Consider the following 12,177-nt stretch of genomic DNA (forward strand, 5'->3'; position numbering starts at 1 on the left):
ATATTCTAAAGTCTCTGAAGCGTACAACAAATAAAGGAAGACGATTCAACATCAAAACTGATGAGTTTAAAATGACATTTAGAAAGGTAACAAAACGGTGAAAATAGGATTTTATTGTACATTGTACTTGTAAACATGGTGGAAACACTTCATACAGAGGACTATGTTACTATTGCTATATACTTTGTGGTCGTCTTAGCAGTAGGACTCTGGGTGAGTAGGACTAACAAGGATCATGGCATATTTTAATTTTGCATGAGTTTTATAGATGTAGGGTACATTTATCGGGCGTCTCTTAAATCCTTGCCTTATATTAAATTCGTCTGTGACCCGTGCAGTGATATTTTTATATTGACACTTATACCCAAGCGAATGTCTTTTTTATTGGCAAATAAAAGCAAACTAAATTCATTGTTGATAAAAAAAAATGTTGAAAATGTCCTGCATTCTAAGCGCATTACTGGATTGTGCATTATCAAGACTCTCAAGATGAAATATTTGACAGCCGGGGATGTAGTATTTAATACCTAATTAACGTGGGGAGATATATGACTTTATTATACACTTAGTTGTAAATACAGATAAATTGTATGTGTAATAGAATCATTGACAAGCGTGCTGTATCAGCCACCAGTGATGATATCGATATCAGCACGGTTAAAAAAGCTTTATCACTCCTTTAATCTGTATGACGTCACGTCATCGATTGCAGTCACTGTTGCAAAGGCTTTATCAAATCCCTAATCTGCATGACGTCATTTCAAACCTATAATCTGTATGACGTCATTTCAAACCTCCTTATCTGTATGACGTCATGTCACACAAAAAACATATCCGTGAGGTATATGTATATAATAAAGTGTATATGATATGGCTTTTTCAATATCTCACACCGTATCAACCCTCAACCAATATAATCCCTCGAGCAGAGCTCTTGGGATTATATTGGTGTCTCGGGTTGATATGGATGCGATATTGAAAAAGTCATATAATATTCTCTATATACTGGCTGGACCTACTAGCTAAAGTAATGTAATCTGATATATATTTTCGACAAGCATTAACTTTACTCAGTTTCTGTTTACTTCATCCATGCAGCAATGTTGTACGTCTAGCTTTGAAGTACCTAGTTAATGGGTATCTAAGATTATAAGTTTATATCGATGAAACTTGTTTACCTGTTTGTGTTACTGTGTACAAAATAGTATACTTTTATTAACAATGATATGCATGAATGTTAAAACTTCATAAATTCATATTGTTACCCTTATGTAATGTTCGTAAATGTTGATTTTACCTTTGAGCAAACAAACACAAATTGAACGTTATATATCCGTGTAATAAAGAAACGTTTACAAATTAAAACATATTTTCCGTTTTCTACATGCATTTTACTTTAAATAAACACCTAAATTTAGATTACGTAATACAATTTAAATTCATAATACATATACAAAAATGTAGGTATAGAATAGTTAACAATATAATTCAGAGACAGTGTCATTGTGAATCTTAGTTTTTCTTGGGCACTGGGAAATTCATACCAGTGGTTCAATGTTAACGATTTACACAAGTATATTTATATGTTATTTTGAATATAAACACTAGTAGCTCAGACTTATATGTCTCAATATTTTCAGTCTACCTTTCGACCAAACAGAGGGAATGCAACTGGATATTTTTTGGCGGGAAAAACGATGCACTGGATACCCGTAAGTCGTAAATATGTATTGTGGTAGATAGCCCTAGCTTTACAAAGGGTATGTTGAATAAGTGTAATTCATTAACCTACATCAATTTAAATGTATGCATTATCAGATTTTGTACATATAGACTTGAACAATAGAATAAGAAATAGGTAATACAAGTTTTCGTTAAAATAAAACAAAAGTCAAGAAAAGACAATTTAACCACTTTCATTATTGTTTCACCTGAATGGCTGGTATGGCACCTTAGTCCGATAACTGCTGGTGTTGTATGTTATAACAGTGATTGGGCGACACCTGGATAACTGCTGTCGTCTTGTGTGTCGTTGACCGCATTGTTCATGTCACCATGTTTTGTTAATCTGCTTCAAATTTATACGGCTCGACAGGTTACCACAAATAGAGATGTTCTTATTTTAAAATTTATGCTTGGAATATTTTCTACTGAACGTTTGAATCAACATAAACATATTATAATTCTGCAAACAACACAACAAAATAAATATGTCAGTCATATTTAACAATTCCTTCAATGTCAAATTTTATGTACGGGGGCTGTTTAAGTAAACAAGTAAACTGCTACAGTATTATATTTGGCTCTTATATATTGTAGGTCGGTGCATCAATCTATGCCAGTAATATAGGAGCTCCAATGTTCATTGGTTTAGCTGGAACAGCTGCTGCATCAGGATTGGCTGTTACCATATATGAATGGCATGTTAGTTTACAATAAGTTGACATATATTGTATGAATGTTTATTGACTTTTAATTTGTTATGTGTTATGTTTGTTACTTAAATTTGGTGTTGATATAATCTGTTTTGACAAAAAAATATAAAATTGAAGGCCAGCTTATGGCATCAGTTGTATCTTATTTAGTTATGAATTATAGTGTCTTTCCAATCTTTAACTTATCGTTTTTTCGTTTTAATCATGTGACCCCAACATTTTGGCTTAGTGAATTATGATTTTCATTGCAGGCTGTGTTTTTTTTTTTCTGAATGCCTTAGGATAGATATTAGTGCCTGTTTGTATATCTTGTCATCTATAAAGCGTTGTATAATAAATTATGATTTTCTTTACAGGCTGTGTTTTTTTTTTTTTTTTTTGTGATTGCCTTAGAACGGATATGTCTGTCTGTTTATATATCATGTACCCCCAATAGCTTTGCTTAGTGAATTATGATTTTCATTCCAGGCTGTGTTTTTTCTGATTGCCTTAGGATGGATATTTGTGCCCGTTTATATATCATGTGGGGTAAGATATGAAATAAGAATACAACTATTGAAAAAGCTGGAAAACAAGTATGTGTCGTATGACATAATTAGAATATGCTATTAATTATATATGTACGTCTTCTGATACATTATAAGTTTAACTGTGATTATATACATACATAATGTATCGTGTTATGTAATCTTTCAATTGAACACTGTCAATGATACAGAATACTAATTTAAATTAATTGACATGACATCTACTAGGTTATAAGTCATTATTAATGTGAAAAACAACTTTATGTATTTGTTTCCTATTCATTAAAATAAAGAAATAGTTTCATCTTATTTGTAAAATCAAATAGAATAATACATATTAAAAAGTAAAATACGAAAAAAACGAAGAAAAATCATAAAAGAACAAACAAAGAAGGCCAGATTAATGTGATAAAACGAAAAGTAATTTTTGACTATCACGGGAGAAATGTTTTTATGTAAACCTTTATTAGTGTTTCTAGCCTCGAAACGATTGATATAAAATTGATGTATGGTTATGACACACTGTTATTGTTGTGGACTGTATTTCGGCCATTAATAAGATCGTTGATTGTGTTTGTTCTGTTGCTGTTGATACGCATATCTTCTTTAATTTGCATATATTCAACTGTATACTCTCATCTCTTTCTTTTCAGGCTTTTACTATGCCAGAGTATCTCAGAAAGAGATTTGGCGGGAAAAGAATCCGCATGTACTCCTCATTCTTTGCACTTATTGGATACGTCTTATTTAATATAACGGTAATTCAATGTATTTATACTTATTATATGTTCATAAGAGATTTATGGAATTTGATAATAAATAAGTTATTGTTTAAGTTATTATATTTCTTTTTAAATGCATTTTTATTAAAAGTACGTATGCTAGTTAATACTGATTGTGAACATTTATTCTTAAAAGTTGATGAATGCATTTGTGCTTGACATCCGTATTCAAATGTTAAATATTGAAGGAGATAATATTATGATATAAAACAAAATATCCTGCTCAATACTAAGATCAACACGCTAAGTCAATCATTTAACATGCCAAGTAAAAGTAACAGCCTTCCTGGTAAAACACGGTGTTCTGAATTCAAGTGCTCCTATCTCTGGTTTTCTTCCCAAATGCTACATTATCATGTAAGGAGTATGCATACTATCTAGTTAATAGTAAATCACTATTCATGACTGAAAATATAAAACCACGACTAATTGTTATTAAGGCGAAACAATAACTAACGAGAAATGCTTTGGACAATTTTGAAATACATTTGAATACGTCCCAGAATTATTACCCTGATTTTTTAACAAGATTAAATATATGCATAGGCCTTGTTGTATAACATCCAACATGATAGCATCTTTGTGTAAAGTCAGAACTTGTAATAAATTTATGTACAGTTTTTCAGTCTTTTTTCAAAAAATAGTTTCCACTTAAATGCAGGTAGTACTGTTCCAACATTTTTCAATAAATATATATGTAGCTTAAATACGAAATTAGGTATCCATGACACAAAACCAGCTCAAGCACATATAATATGCAATAAACATAGGGACATTTTATCAGTGTTCTTCATCGTAATGCCACAGTGCAGCCTTCGACTCGGAGGAAAATCCCTCCCCTCATTGAAAGTTTATAATGACTATAGCACCGGTTTTGGCTAAATTTCTTTGCAAATCGACGATCGGCTTTAAATGAAAGAACTAAGTCATTGTGTAACAAGTTAAATACCAAAAATACCGAACTCCGAGGAATTTTAAAACAGAAAGTCCTTAATCAAAAGGCCTAAATCTAAAACACATCAATATATATAACAAAAAATCTGGTAAAAAAACAAAATACTTACCGTCATGATTTAGCCCAACAATCACATATTTTCCTTATTTTTTTTTTTTAGATCGAGATTTATTCCGGTGCAATATTTCTCAAACACATACTTGATTGGAATATGTATTTGAGTGTTGTGGTGATCCTTGCCGTAACGGCTGTTTATACTGTTGTAGGTAAGAAATATGTACTATTGGAAAATAGAGTGAAGGGCATTCAAAGCTTTAAGTCGACTAAAAACAGACAAGAACATAAGTATCTTCAACAGTTCTACTCGAAAAAATCAAAAAAAATCAATGGTAGTACCAAGTCTACCAATGCAAATTATTTTCAATGATCTTACAAGGGTGGTAAAATGCAACACGTTATTAATGAATTTATTCAATGTTTGTTATGATTGCATACAAATGTGTATGCTTTTTAAAAATGAAATCGTTGTATGAAAGAAATGAAGTAAAAGTTTTATTTATCTTTTATTTTTATTTGTTATGCAAAAAGGTTTAACTGTGCCTTATAATTATATGATCTGCAAGGAGGTAATTGTATGCCTATTTTGTTTGTAGGAGGACTTGCATCTGTCATCTATACAGACACATTACAATCAGTTATACTGGTTGTGAGTGCAACAGTTCTCTTTATTTTAAGTAAGTAATTTATATTATTACAAAATATGTCATTTCTTTTTAACTGTGACAAAGATTTAAAAAACTAACATTACATTATCTGCTTACCACAATGAAATAATTCGTATGAAAGTATTTGACAGTAAACCGCAATTTTGGAGAAAAAATGGAGACATTATTAGTTGTGTAGTGTTGAATTCAAAGCTTTATCATAGTGCAAATACAACAAACAACAAAGAATATTAGTATGGTTAATACCCCAAATAAACGAAACATTTTAAAGTGTTATAAAATGTGTTAAAACTAGAAATCTGTTTTACATTTGCTTCAATACAAGACAAATTAGTATCATGCAAAAATCATACTTCTTTCTTTTTAGGTATGATAGAGGTAGGGGGTTGGAATGCTATGACGGAAAAGTATATGAACAGTGCTGCTAACTACACATTACTCAATCAATCATTTTACTCTTGTGGTATGCCAAGGGAAGACGCTTTACACATCTTTAGAAGCCCAAAGACGGGTGATATTCCCTGGACAGGTGCTCTGACAGGATTGTCGTTCCTGGGATTGTATGTTTGGTGCCAGGACCAGGTATTTCTTGGTTGATAGACAACGTTTACTATGAACATTAACTAGGTTCAAACTGAAATAATCAGGAATGAAGAAGTAATGATTTATTCAATGTTAAACTTAAACAATTGTTCTTTAATGAAATACTAACTTCTAGATCTTAATAGAATATGTACATGTATCAGAAAGCTATCAATTTAAATATATTTTTCGGTCTATAATGTCTTCATTAAAAATTACAGTAATAGCAGATTGTGGAAATATTTTGTAATTAGTTGAACAAAAAAAATCTAATAGTACCATTACGTTGAATACTAGCACTTAAAAGCGGGGCGAAAGATACCAGAGCGACAGTCAAACTCATAAATTAAAAATAAACTGACAACGCCATGGCTGAAAATTAAAAAAAACAAAGACACAAATAATAGTACAGAAGACACAACATAGAAAACTAAAGACTAAGTAACACGAATCCTACCAAAAGCTTGGGTGATCTCAGGTGCTCCGGAAGGGTAAGCATATCCTGCTCCACGTGTGGCACCCGTCGTGTTGCTTATCCTATTACAAATCAGGTAAATAGTTTAATTAGGTAGGTAACATTCGTTAAAAGGGGAGGGTATTACAGTTTGCTCTAAGAAATGTTGTGTAAGGCTTCAATGTCTGTTATAGTTGATTGTACAAAGGACATTGTCGGCAAAGAATATGGTTCATGCTAAAGCTGGGTCATTGTTTGGTGCTTTACTGAAGATTACAGGACTTCTTTTGTTTGTTGTTCCTGGAATGATCAGCAGAATATTATATCCAGGTAGAGAATTTATAACAAAATGTTATTCCCCTATTTTGTTACTCCACCGAAGTACTTTTGTATAACTGATTACTTTTGATTTGAATATATATTCTTGTTTTGTCTTTGTTTAGAACCATACTCATTTCAAATTTATTTAAGTGATTCAGAAAATATTAAGACTTTTTTGAAAAGTGAAACGTCTGTTCATTGCAACATTACATTGTTATACACACTTTTGTTTTAATACTAGCTGTCAATTTGATAAGACCAAATATATATAGATGTTACTACTGTTTTCCTGCAATCCAATTAACAATGTATAATTTACATATTTAAACGAACCATTTGCGTGTGTTCCACAGATGAAATAGCATGTGCAGATCCACAAAAATGCGAAGAGTTCTGTAGTAATGAGGCAGGATGTAGTAACTTTGCCTATCCATTACTTGTACTGCGACTTTTGCCAAGAGGTTAGTGACATAGATGAATTCCATTATGTTAAAATGTTAAAATTATGAATTTATTTTTCTATTTTATGGTATCAAGCTTTTATCTAGAGCTATATGTAGAAAGATTTCAACAACACGGAAATCATTTTACATTTGCGAGGTCCCCATACAAACATGTCAATGTGTCTTTCCCCACTAGCTCTTCGAAACACTACTACAATACAATGTCTATGCTTTATAAAAAACGTGTCTTGGTATACGTAGTAACTAGGTTTGAAACAACGATAACGGATATTTAGATTTTAAGAATTATATTTTTTTACTCTATCAGCCGCTTTGTATTGATTTGCTTGATGTTATTTTTAGGTTTGAAAGGACTAATGTTGGCCGCTCTGTTAGCAGCTCTTATGAGCTCACTAACATCCATTTTAAACAGTGCAAGCGCAATAATGACCATGGACATATGGCGTCAGTTCAGGAAACAGGCTTCTCAGGCCGAACTCATGATTGTTGGCAGGGTGACAGTTCTGATACTAGTTGGTATCAGCATAATCTGGTTACCTATCTTAGAAGCTGTAGAAGGAGGAATGTTCTGGTTTTATATGCAGGCTATCCGGTCATATTTGATTCCACCTATGTGCGTTTTGTTTCTTCTTGCATTTTTCTGGAAACGATTAACGGAACAGGCAAGTATGATGTCTTTTATGTTTTCAAATGGAATGTAAACAAGAACTCATGATCAGGCGTAATAAGACAAACTTCGACTTAGATTTAAAAAGCACCTCAAAAAGTAAATTAAATGTGTTTGAGTCCGTCGATTAACATTACACAAACGCAACTCTATGATGTAAAAAGTAAAATAAAAAAAAATAATATCAAACTCCAAGAAATATTTGAATCGGAAGTCCTTTAAAAAATGACAAAATCATATGCTCAAACACATCAAACGAATGAAAAACAACTGCCATATTTTCTAATTGGTACAGGCATTACCTCATGTAGAAAATAGTTGATTAAAGCTGGTTTTATAGATAGTTAAACTTCGACCTTGTATGACAGTCGCATCAAATGTCATCAAATTGACAACAATGTGTGAACAAAATAAACTGACAAAATAGGTAAAAAATGTCAACATTTTGGATACAGCAGTCAACATCGTGTTATAATTTCTTAATCACTTTAAAAAATCAAATACGTCAACAAAAACAATGTCACAACATCATGTAACCTCTGAACTGTTTGATATTTTTTTTCCAGGGAGCCTTTTGGGGTTTGATGTTAAGTTTAGTAGTTGGCATCGTGCGAATGGCGTTAGACTTCACCTATGTAGCGCCAGTGTGCGGTAGTGGTGAACCAGATAATAGACCAGCTATCGTCAAGGATATAGACTTTCTTCACTTTGCCGCCATCTTGGCCATATTTAGTTTTATTGCTATGTTTGTAATCAGCATGTTCACACAGCCAAGACCGGAAAGAAAAGTAGGTTCACTAGTACCATATTTTTCTTTGTAATAATTTTCACAAACGAGGAAAAGAATTTTATTAAATTAATGAATATCACACTTCTGGTATTCTGATATCCATTATGTAGACAATGGTTGATTAAACCGTTTTTTTAAAGCTTTTTGTCAGTAATTATTCCATCTTTGTTCCACCTGTCAGTTTAGATGTTACATTTCGCATCAACAAATGCATTAAACTGATGAATAACAAAGTAAGAAGGTATCGAATGAATGACAATCCAAAACCAGAAGTCAAACACCGATACTGCTGAAGCCGGGTCCGACAAAAACCAGACGTTGAGTCTTAAAGATACCTCTTAAAAATTTACGGAGTAAGCAAAAAGAAAAGCAATACAAAAAACATATGAACAGACAAACAGTCGACAAAACACTGAAAATTGAAGCCCACTTAAAAACCTCGGAATGCGAATCAGTTTATATTCTACTAGTGGCACCTGTCCTGTAGCTCATGTAAACAGGGGTAGAAATACGTAAATGGAACTCATTCCTGATCAATTCTATTAAATCCAAATTTCCATGTCCAACAAAAGCTTTCTTTCGTGATTGATACAGGTTCAGATGAAATATATACTATGCAATGTTTCAGTTAAGACGGGTTACATTTTGGACTAAAAATGACAAAGAAGAACCAGAACTATCGTCAGAGGATGATGAAGAAGACGAGAGAGAAAAAGAAAGAAAGAATAGAGAAAACGATGACGGTACCGAAGGTAAATTGATCTTTAAATAGTCTTATTAAAGATATTTAACAAATTGGTATTTCAGAAAAATAAAACTTTCACCTATCTGTAGGATATTAACAAATAAAAAGTCTCAGCAATATCACAAAAATGCACGACACTCAAAAGGTAACGTAAAAAACCTCACACAATGCACGAAACAACTACTACTGCCGGAGCGAGTTTTAATATAGATTATCATATCTTCAGCCTTTTTCAAGTTATATACACGGTAACTATAGTGTCCACTTTTGATTTCAATATCCCAAACCTTCATGTAAAAGTGTTTTGCTTGATAAGATCTAGAAAGCTAAAAACATCTGCCTACCAAAAAAATCAAGATACAAAAACAATCCCTTAACTTTCAAGGAAACATTGCCAGCCATATCGTCAATGGTTATCATCTTTCATGTCATATCATTTAAGGTTGTTTTTTTACATTTAGAGAAATTAATGTTGATGATAATTTCTGTTTCTGCTAATTTCTCATTGTTTAAAAAAATAAAACTCTGGTTGGCTTGCTTGCTTTGTTTGTATTAACGTTAGCTTATACATTGTAATTAAGATTGCCAACTCCAAGCAATGAAAGTAGGCGGAGAAAGACCTGTATATCGGAAATTGTATTATTTGATAATGTCCAATTACACTTATTTTTAATATAATGTATACAGGCTTGAGCTCTAGGAACAATTTTATATATCTAGATAATGGCATGTTGAATGTACACCTATCTATTGTGTACTATCAAGGATTAATTTTGTATAATACGTATATATACATACAAATCCTTGGAATTTTGAGAATGTATCATGTTACCCTTTATATATCTTTTGTTTGTTTGTGTTGTATGGCAGCTGTCTTATAGATGTAGAAAAAAACTTTGTTGTCATAGCTTTCTACAAAAAGTAATTTACAATTAAAACTAAATTGTTTTAAAAAAATAGTTGTATCAGACGTCTATTACTAGACTCTAGTAATGGATAGTTGTTGTATTCATTACATAATATTACGTATTTATTCAAACCTATATCAATACACCATTTTGTTCACACAGATGATGACATGGGATCAAGACTAAGAAAAAGCTGCAAGGACTGGGTTTGTGGAACAGTTGAAGATTCTAAAAAATACTTGACGCAAGAAGAACAGCAACAATTGCGTACAAAAATGACGTCACTAGAAGAAAAGCCTCTTTATCGAAAGTTATTAAATATTGCTGCAATAATAGTTGCGATATTTACTACATTTTTAATTGGCTTTTTCTATTAGTGTTTTAGTTTTTAAAAGTGATATAGTTAATGCACAAAATAGATAATTATTTTTGGAAATAAAATATATCCGACCTGTATTTAACATTGTTCATATGTGTTATATTATATTTCGTTTCTGTGTGTGTTACATTTTAGTGTTGTGTTTCTGTTGTGTCGTAGTTGTCCTCTTACATTTGATGCGTTTCCCTCAGTTTTATTTTGTTACCCGGATGTTTTTTTTTCTCAATCGATTTATGAATTTCGAACAGCGGTATACTACTGTTGCCTTTATATTTGCGTTTCAAAAAAGAAAGTCTCTTTGCATTCATCTAAACTGTTTAACCTTGAGTACCCTTGAAAGCAAAGTAAATGACATATAGGTTTCTAACGATTAGTCATTTTTATCAAACAAAACAGATTGTAATGAAAACCTCCTAACTGTAAAACTAATGCAAATGTGTCAAACTGAATTGAGAACATACTGCCAGGTGACCTACAAGATGAAACTGATAAAAAATGTTTGTAAAAAGAACAAATTTCAACTAAGCAAAAACACAAATTCAAATATAGAGTAATGTTATTTAAGAATTGAATGCTTCTTTTTGTAAATTTATTGGGGTGTAAAAGCGTTGACCGAAGTACATTTTGTATGAAGCGCGGAAGGGCTTCATTCTAAAAATGTGCGCACGGTCAACGCTTTTACAACCCTATAAAGTTACAAAAAGAAGCATTCAATACTTATAATTACATTTTTTAGCTATGATCATGAAAACACGAATTTTATATATTTTTTTATTTAATTCACCTGTGCACTTTATTGTTGGACCACGTGTTATCATGAATGAAAAGTTGTATTGAGCAATGCAACTGCTTACGGAATAACACGTGATGTGCAGTAAGCCAATCAGAATAAAGTATTACAATGAAACATACATCTAATGTAATTATAAAGAAATACACAACGTAAGCTAGAAACTCATGGTATATATACCAATGGTATTGAGGTAAATAACTATACAATAGCCTGTCTTTCTGCAATTATATTATTGGCTTGAATTATATTGCTAGCAAACATATCACTTTATTAAAGAGGGACGAAAGATACCAGAGGGACAGCTAAACTCATAAATCGAAAATAAGCTGACAAACGTCACTACCTTATTCCGTTATAAGAGTCAATGAGATTTGGATACAGGTAATTTGATGATGTCCAAGATACCATTGGTATCTCTTGTACGACAGAAGACTTGTCGAACTTTGAAATAACCTCTGTGTCATACCAATTTACTGTTTTCATCATACATATAAAAAAGAAGATGTGGTATGATTGCCAATGAGACAACTGTTCACAAGAGACCAAAATGTCACAGACATTAACAGCTATAGGTCACCGTACGGCCTTCAAAAATGAGCAAAACCCATACCGCATAGTCAGCTTTATTTTTTTATAATCCCCAGAGGAAT

The 12,177-nt window shown here is 31.9% G+C and overlaps 1 protein-coding gene across 2 annotated transcripts; it reads left to right on the top strand.

Moving 5' to 3' along the window:
• On the top strand, positions 1-10,811 carry LOC143085099 (sodium/glucose cotransporter 4-like). Of its 2 annotated transcripts, none has more exons than XM_076261284.1 (14): positions 1-213; positions 1,641-1,712; positions 2,320-2,424; positions 2,904-2,963; positions 3,616-3,720; positions 4,860-4,965; positions 5,353-5,433; positions 5,792-6,006; positions 6,655-6,790; positions 7,135-7,242; positions 7,588-7,911; positions 8,483-8,700; positions 9,331-9,454; positions 10,518-10,811. In XM_076261284.1, the coding sequence occupies exons 1-14, from the start codon at positions 136-138 to the stop codon at positions 10,730-10,732; spliced, it is 1,947 nt and encodes a 648-aa protein (XP_076117399.1). In that variant the 5' UTR covers positions 1-135; the 3' UTR covers positions 10,733-10,811. The 2 variants fall into 2 exon arrangements, with proteins under 2 accessions (XP_076117399.1, XP_076117400.1); XM_076261285.1 differs by having other exon boundaries at positions 7,588-7,907; positions 8,479-8,700.
• Positions 10,812-12,177: the final 1,366 nt, after the last annotated feature.

This window comes from Mytilus galloprovincialis, chromosome 8 (assembly GCF_965363235.1).
Source record: "Mytilus galloprovincialis chromosome 8, xbMytGall1.hap1.1, whole genome shotgun sequence".
Taxonomy (NCBI): Eukaryota; Metazoa; Mollusca; class Bivalvia; order Mytilida; family Mytilidae; genus Mytilus; species Mytilus galloprovincialis.

Bases quoted from the DNA above. Each gene is read 5' to 3' on its own strand.
- LOC143085099 (XM_076261284.1), top strand. From the start codon at position 136: ATGGTGGAAACACTTCATACAGAGGACTATGTTACTATTGCTATATAC. The intron at 4,966-5,352 runs GTAAGAAATATG...TTTTGTTTGTAG, and splicing joins GGCTGTTTATACTGTTGTAG to GAGGACTTGCATCTGTCATC. The intron at 5,434-5,791 runs GTAAGTAATTTA...CTTTCTTTTTAG, and splicing joins AACAGTTCTCTTTATTTTAA to GTATGATAGAGGTAGGGGGT.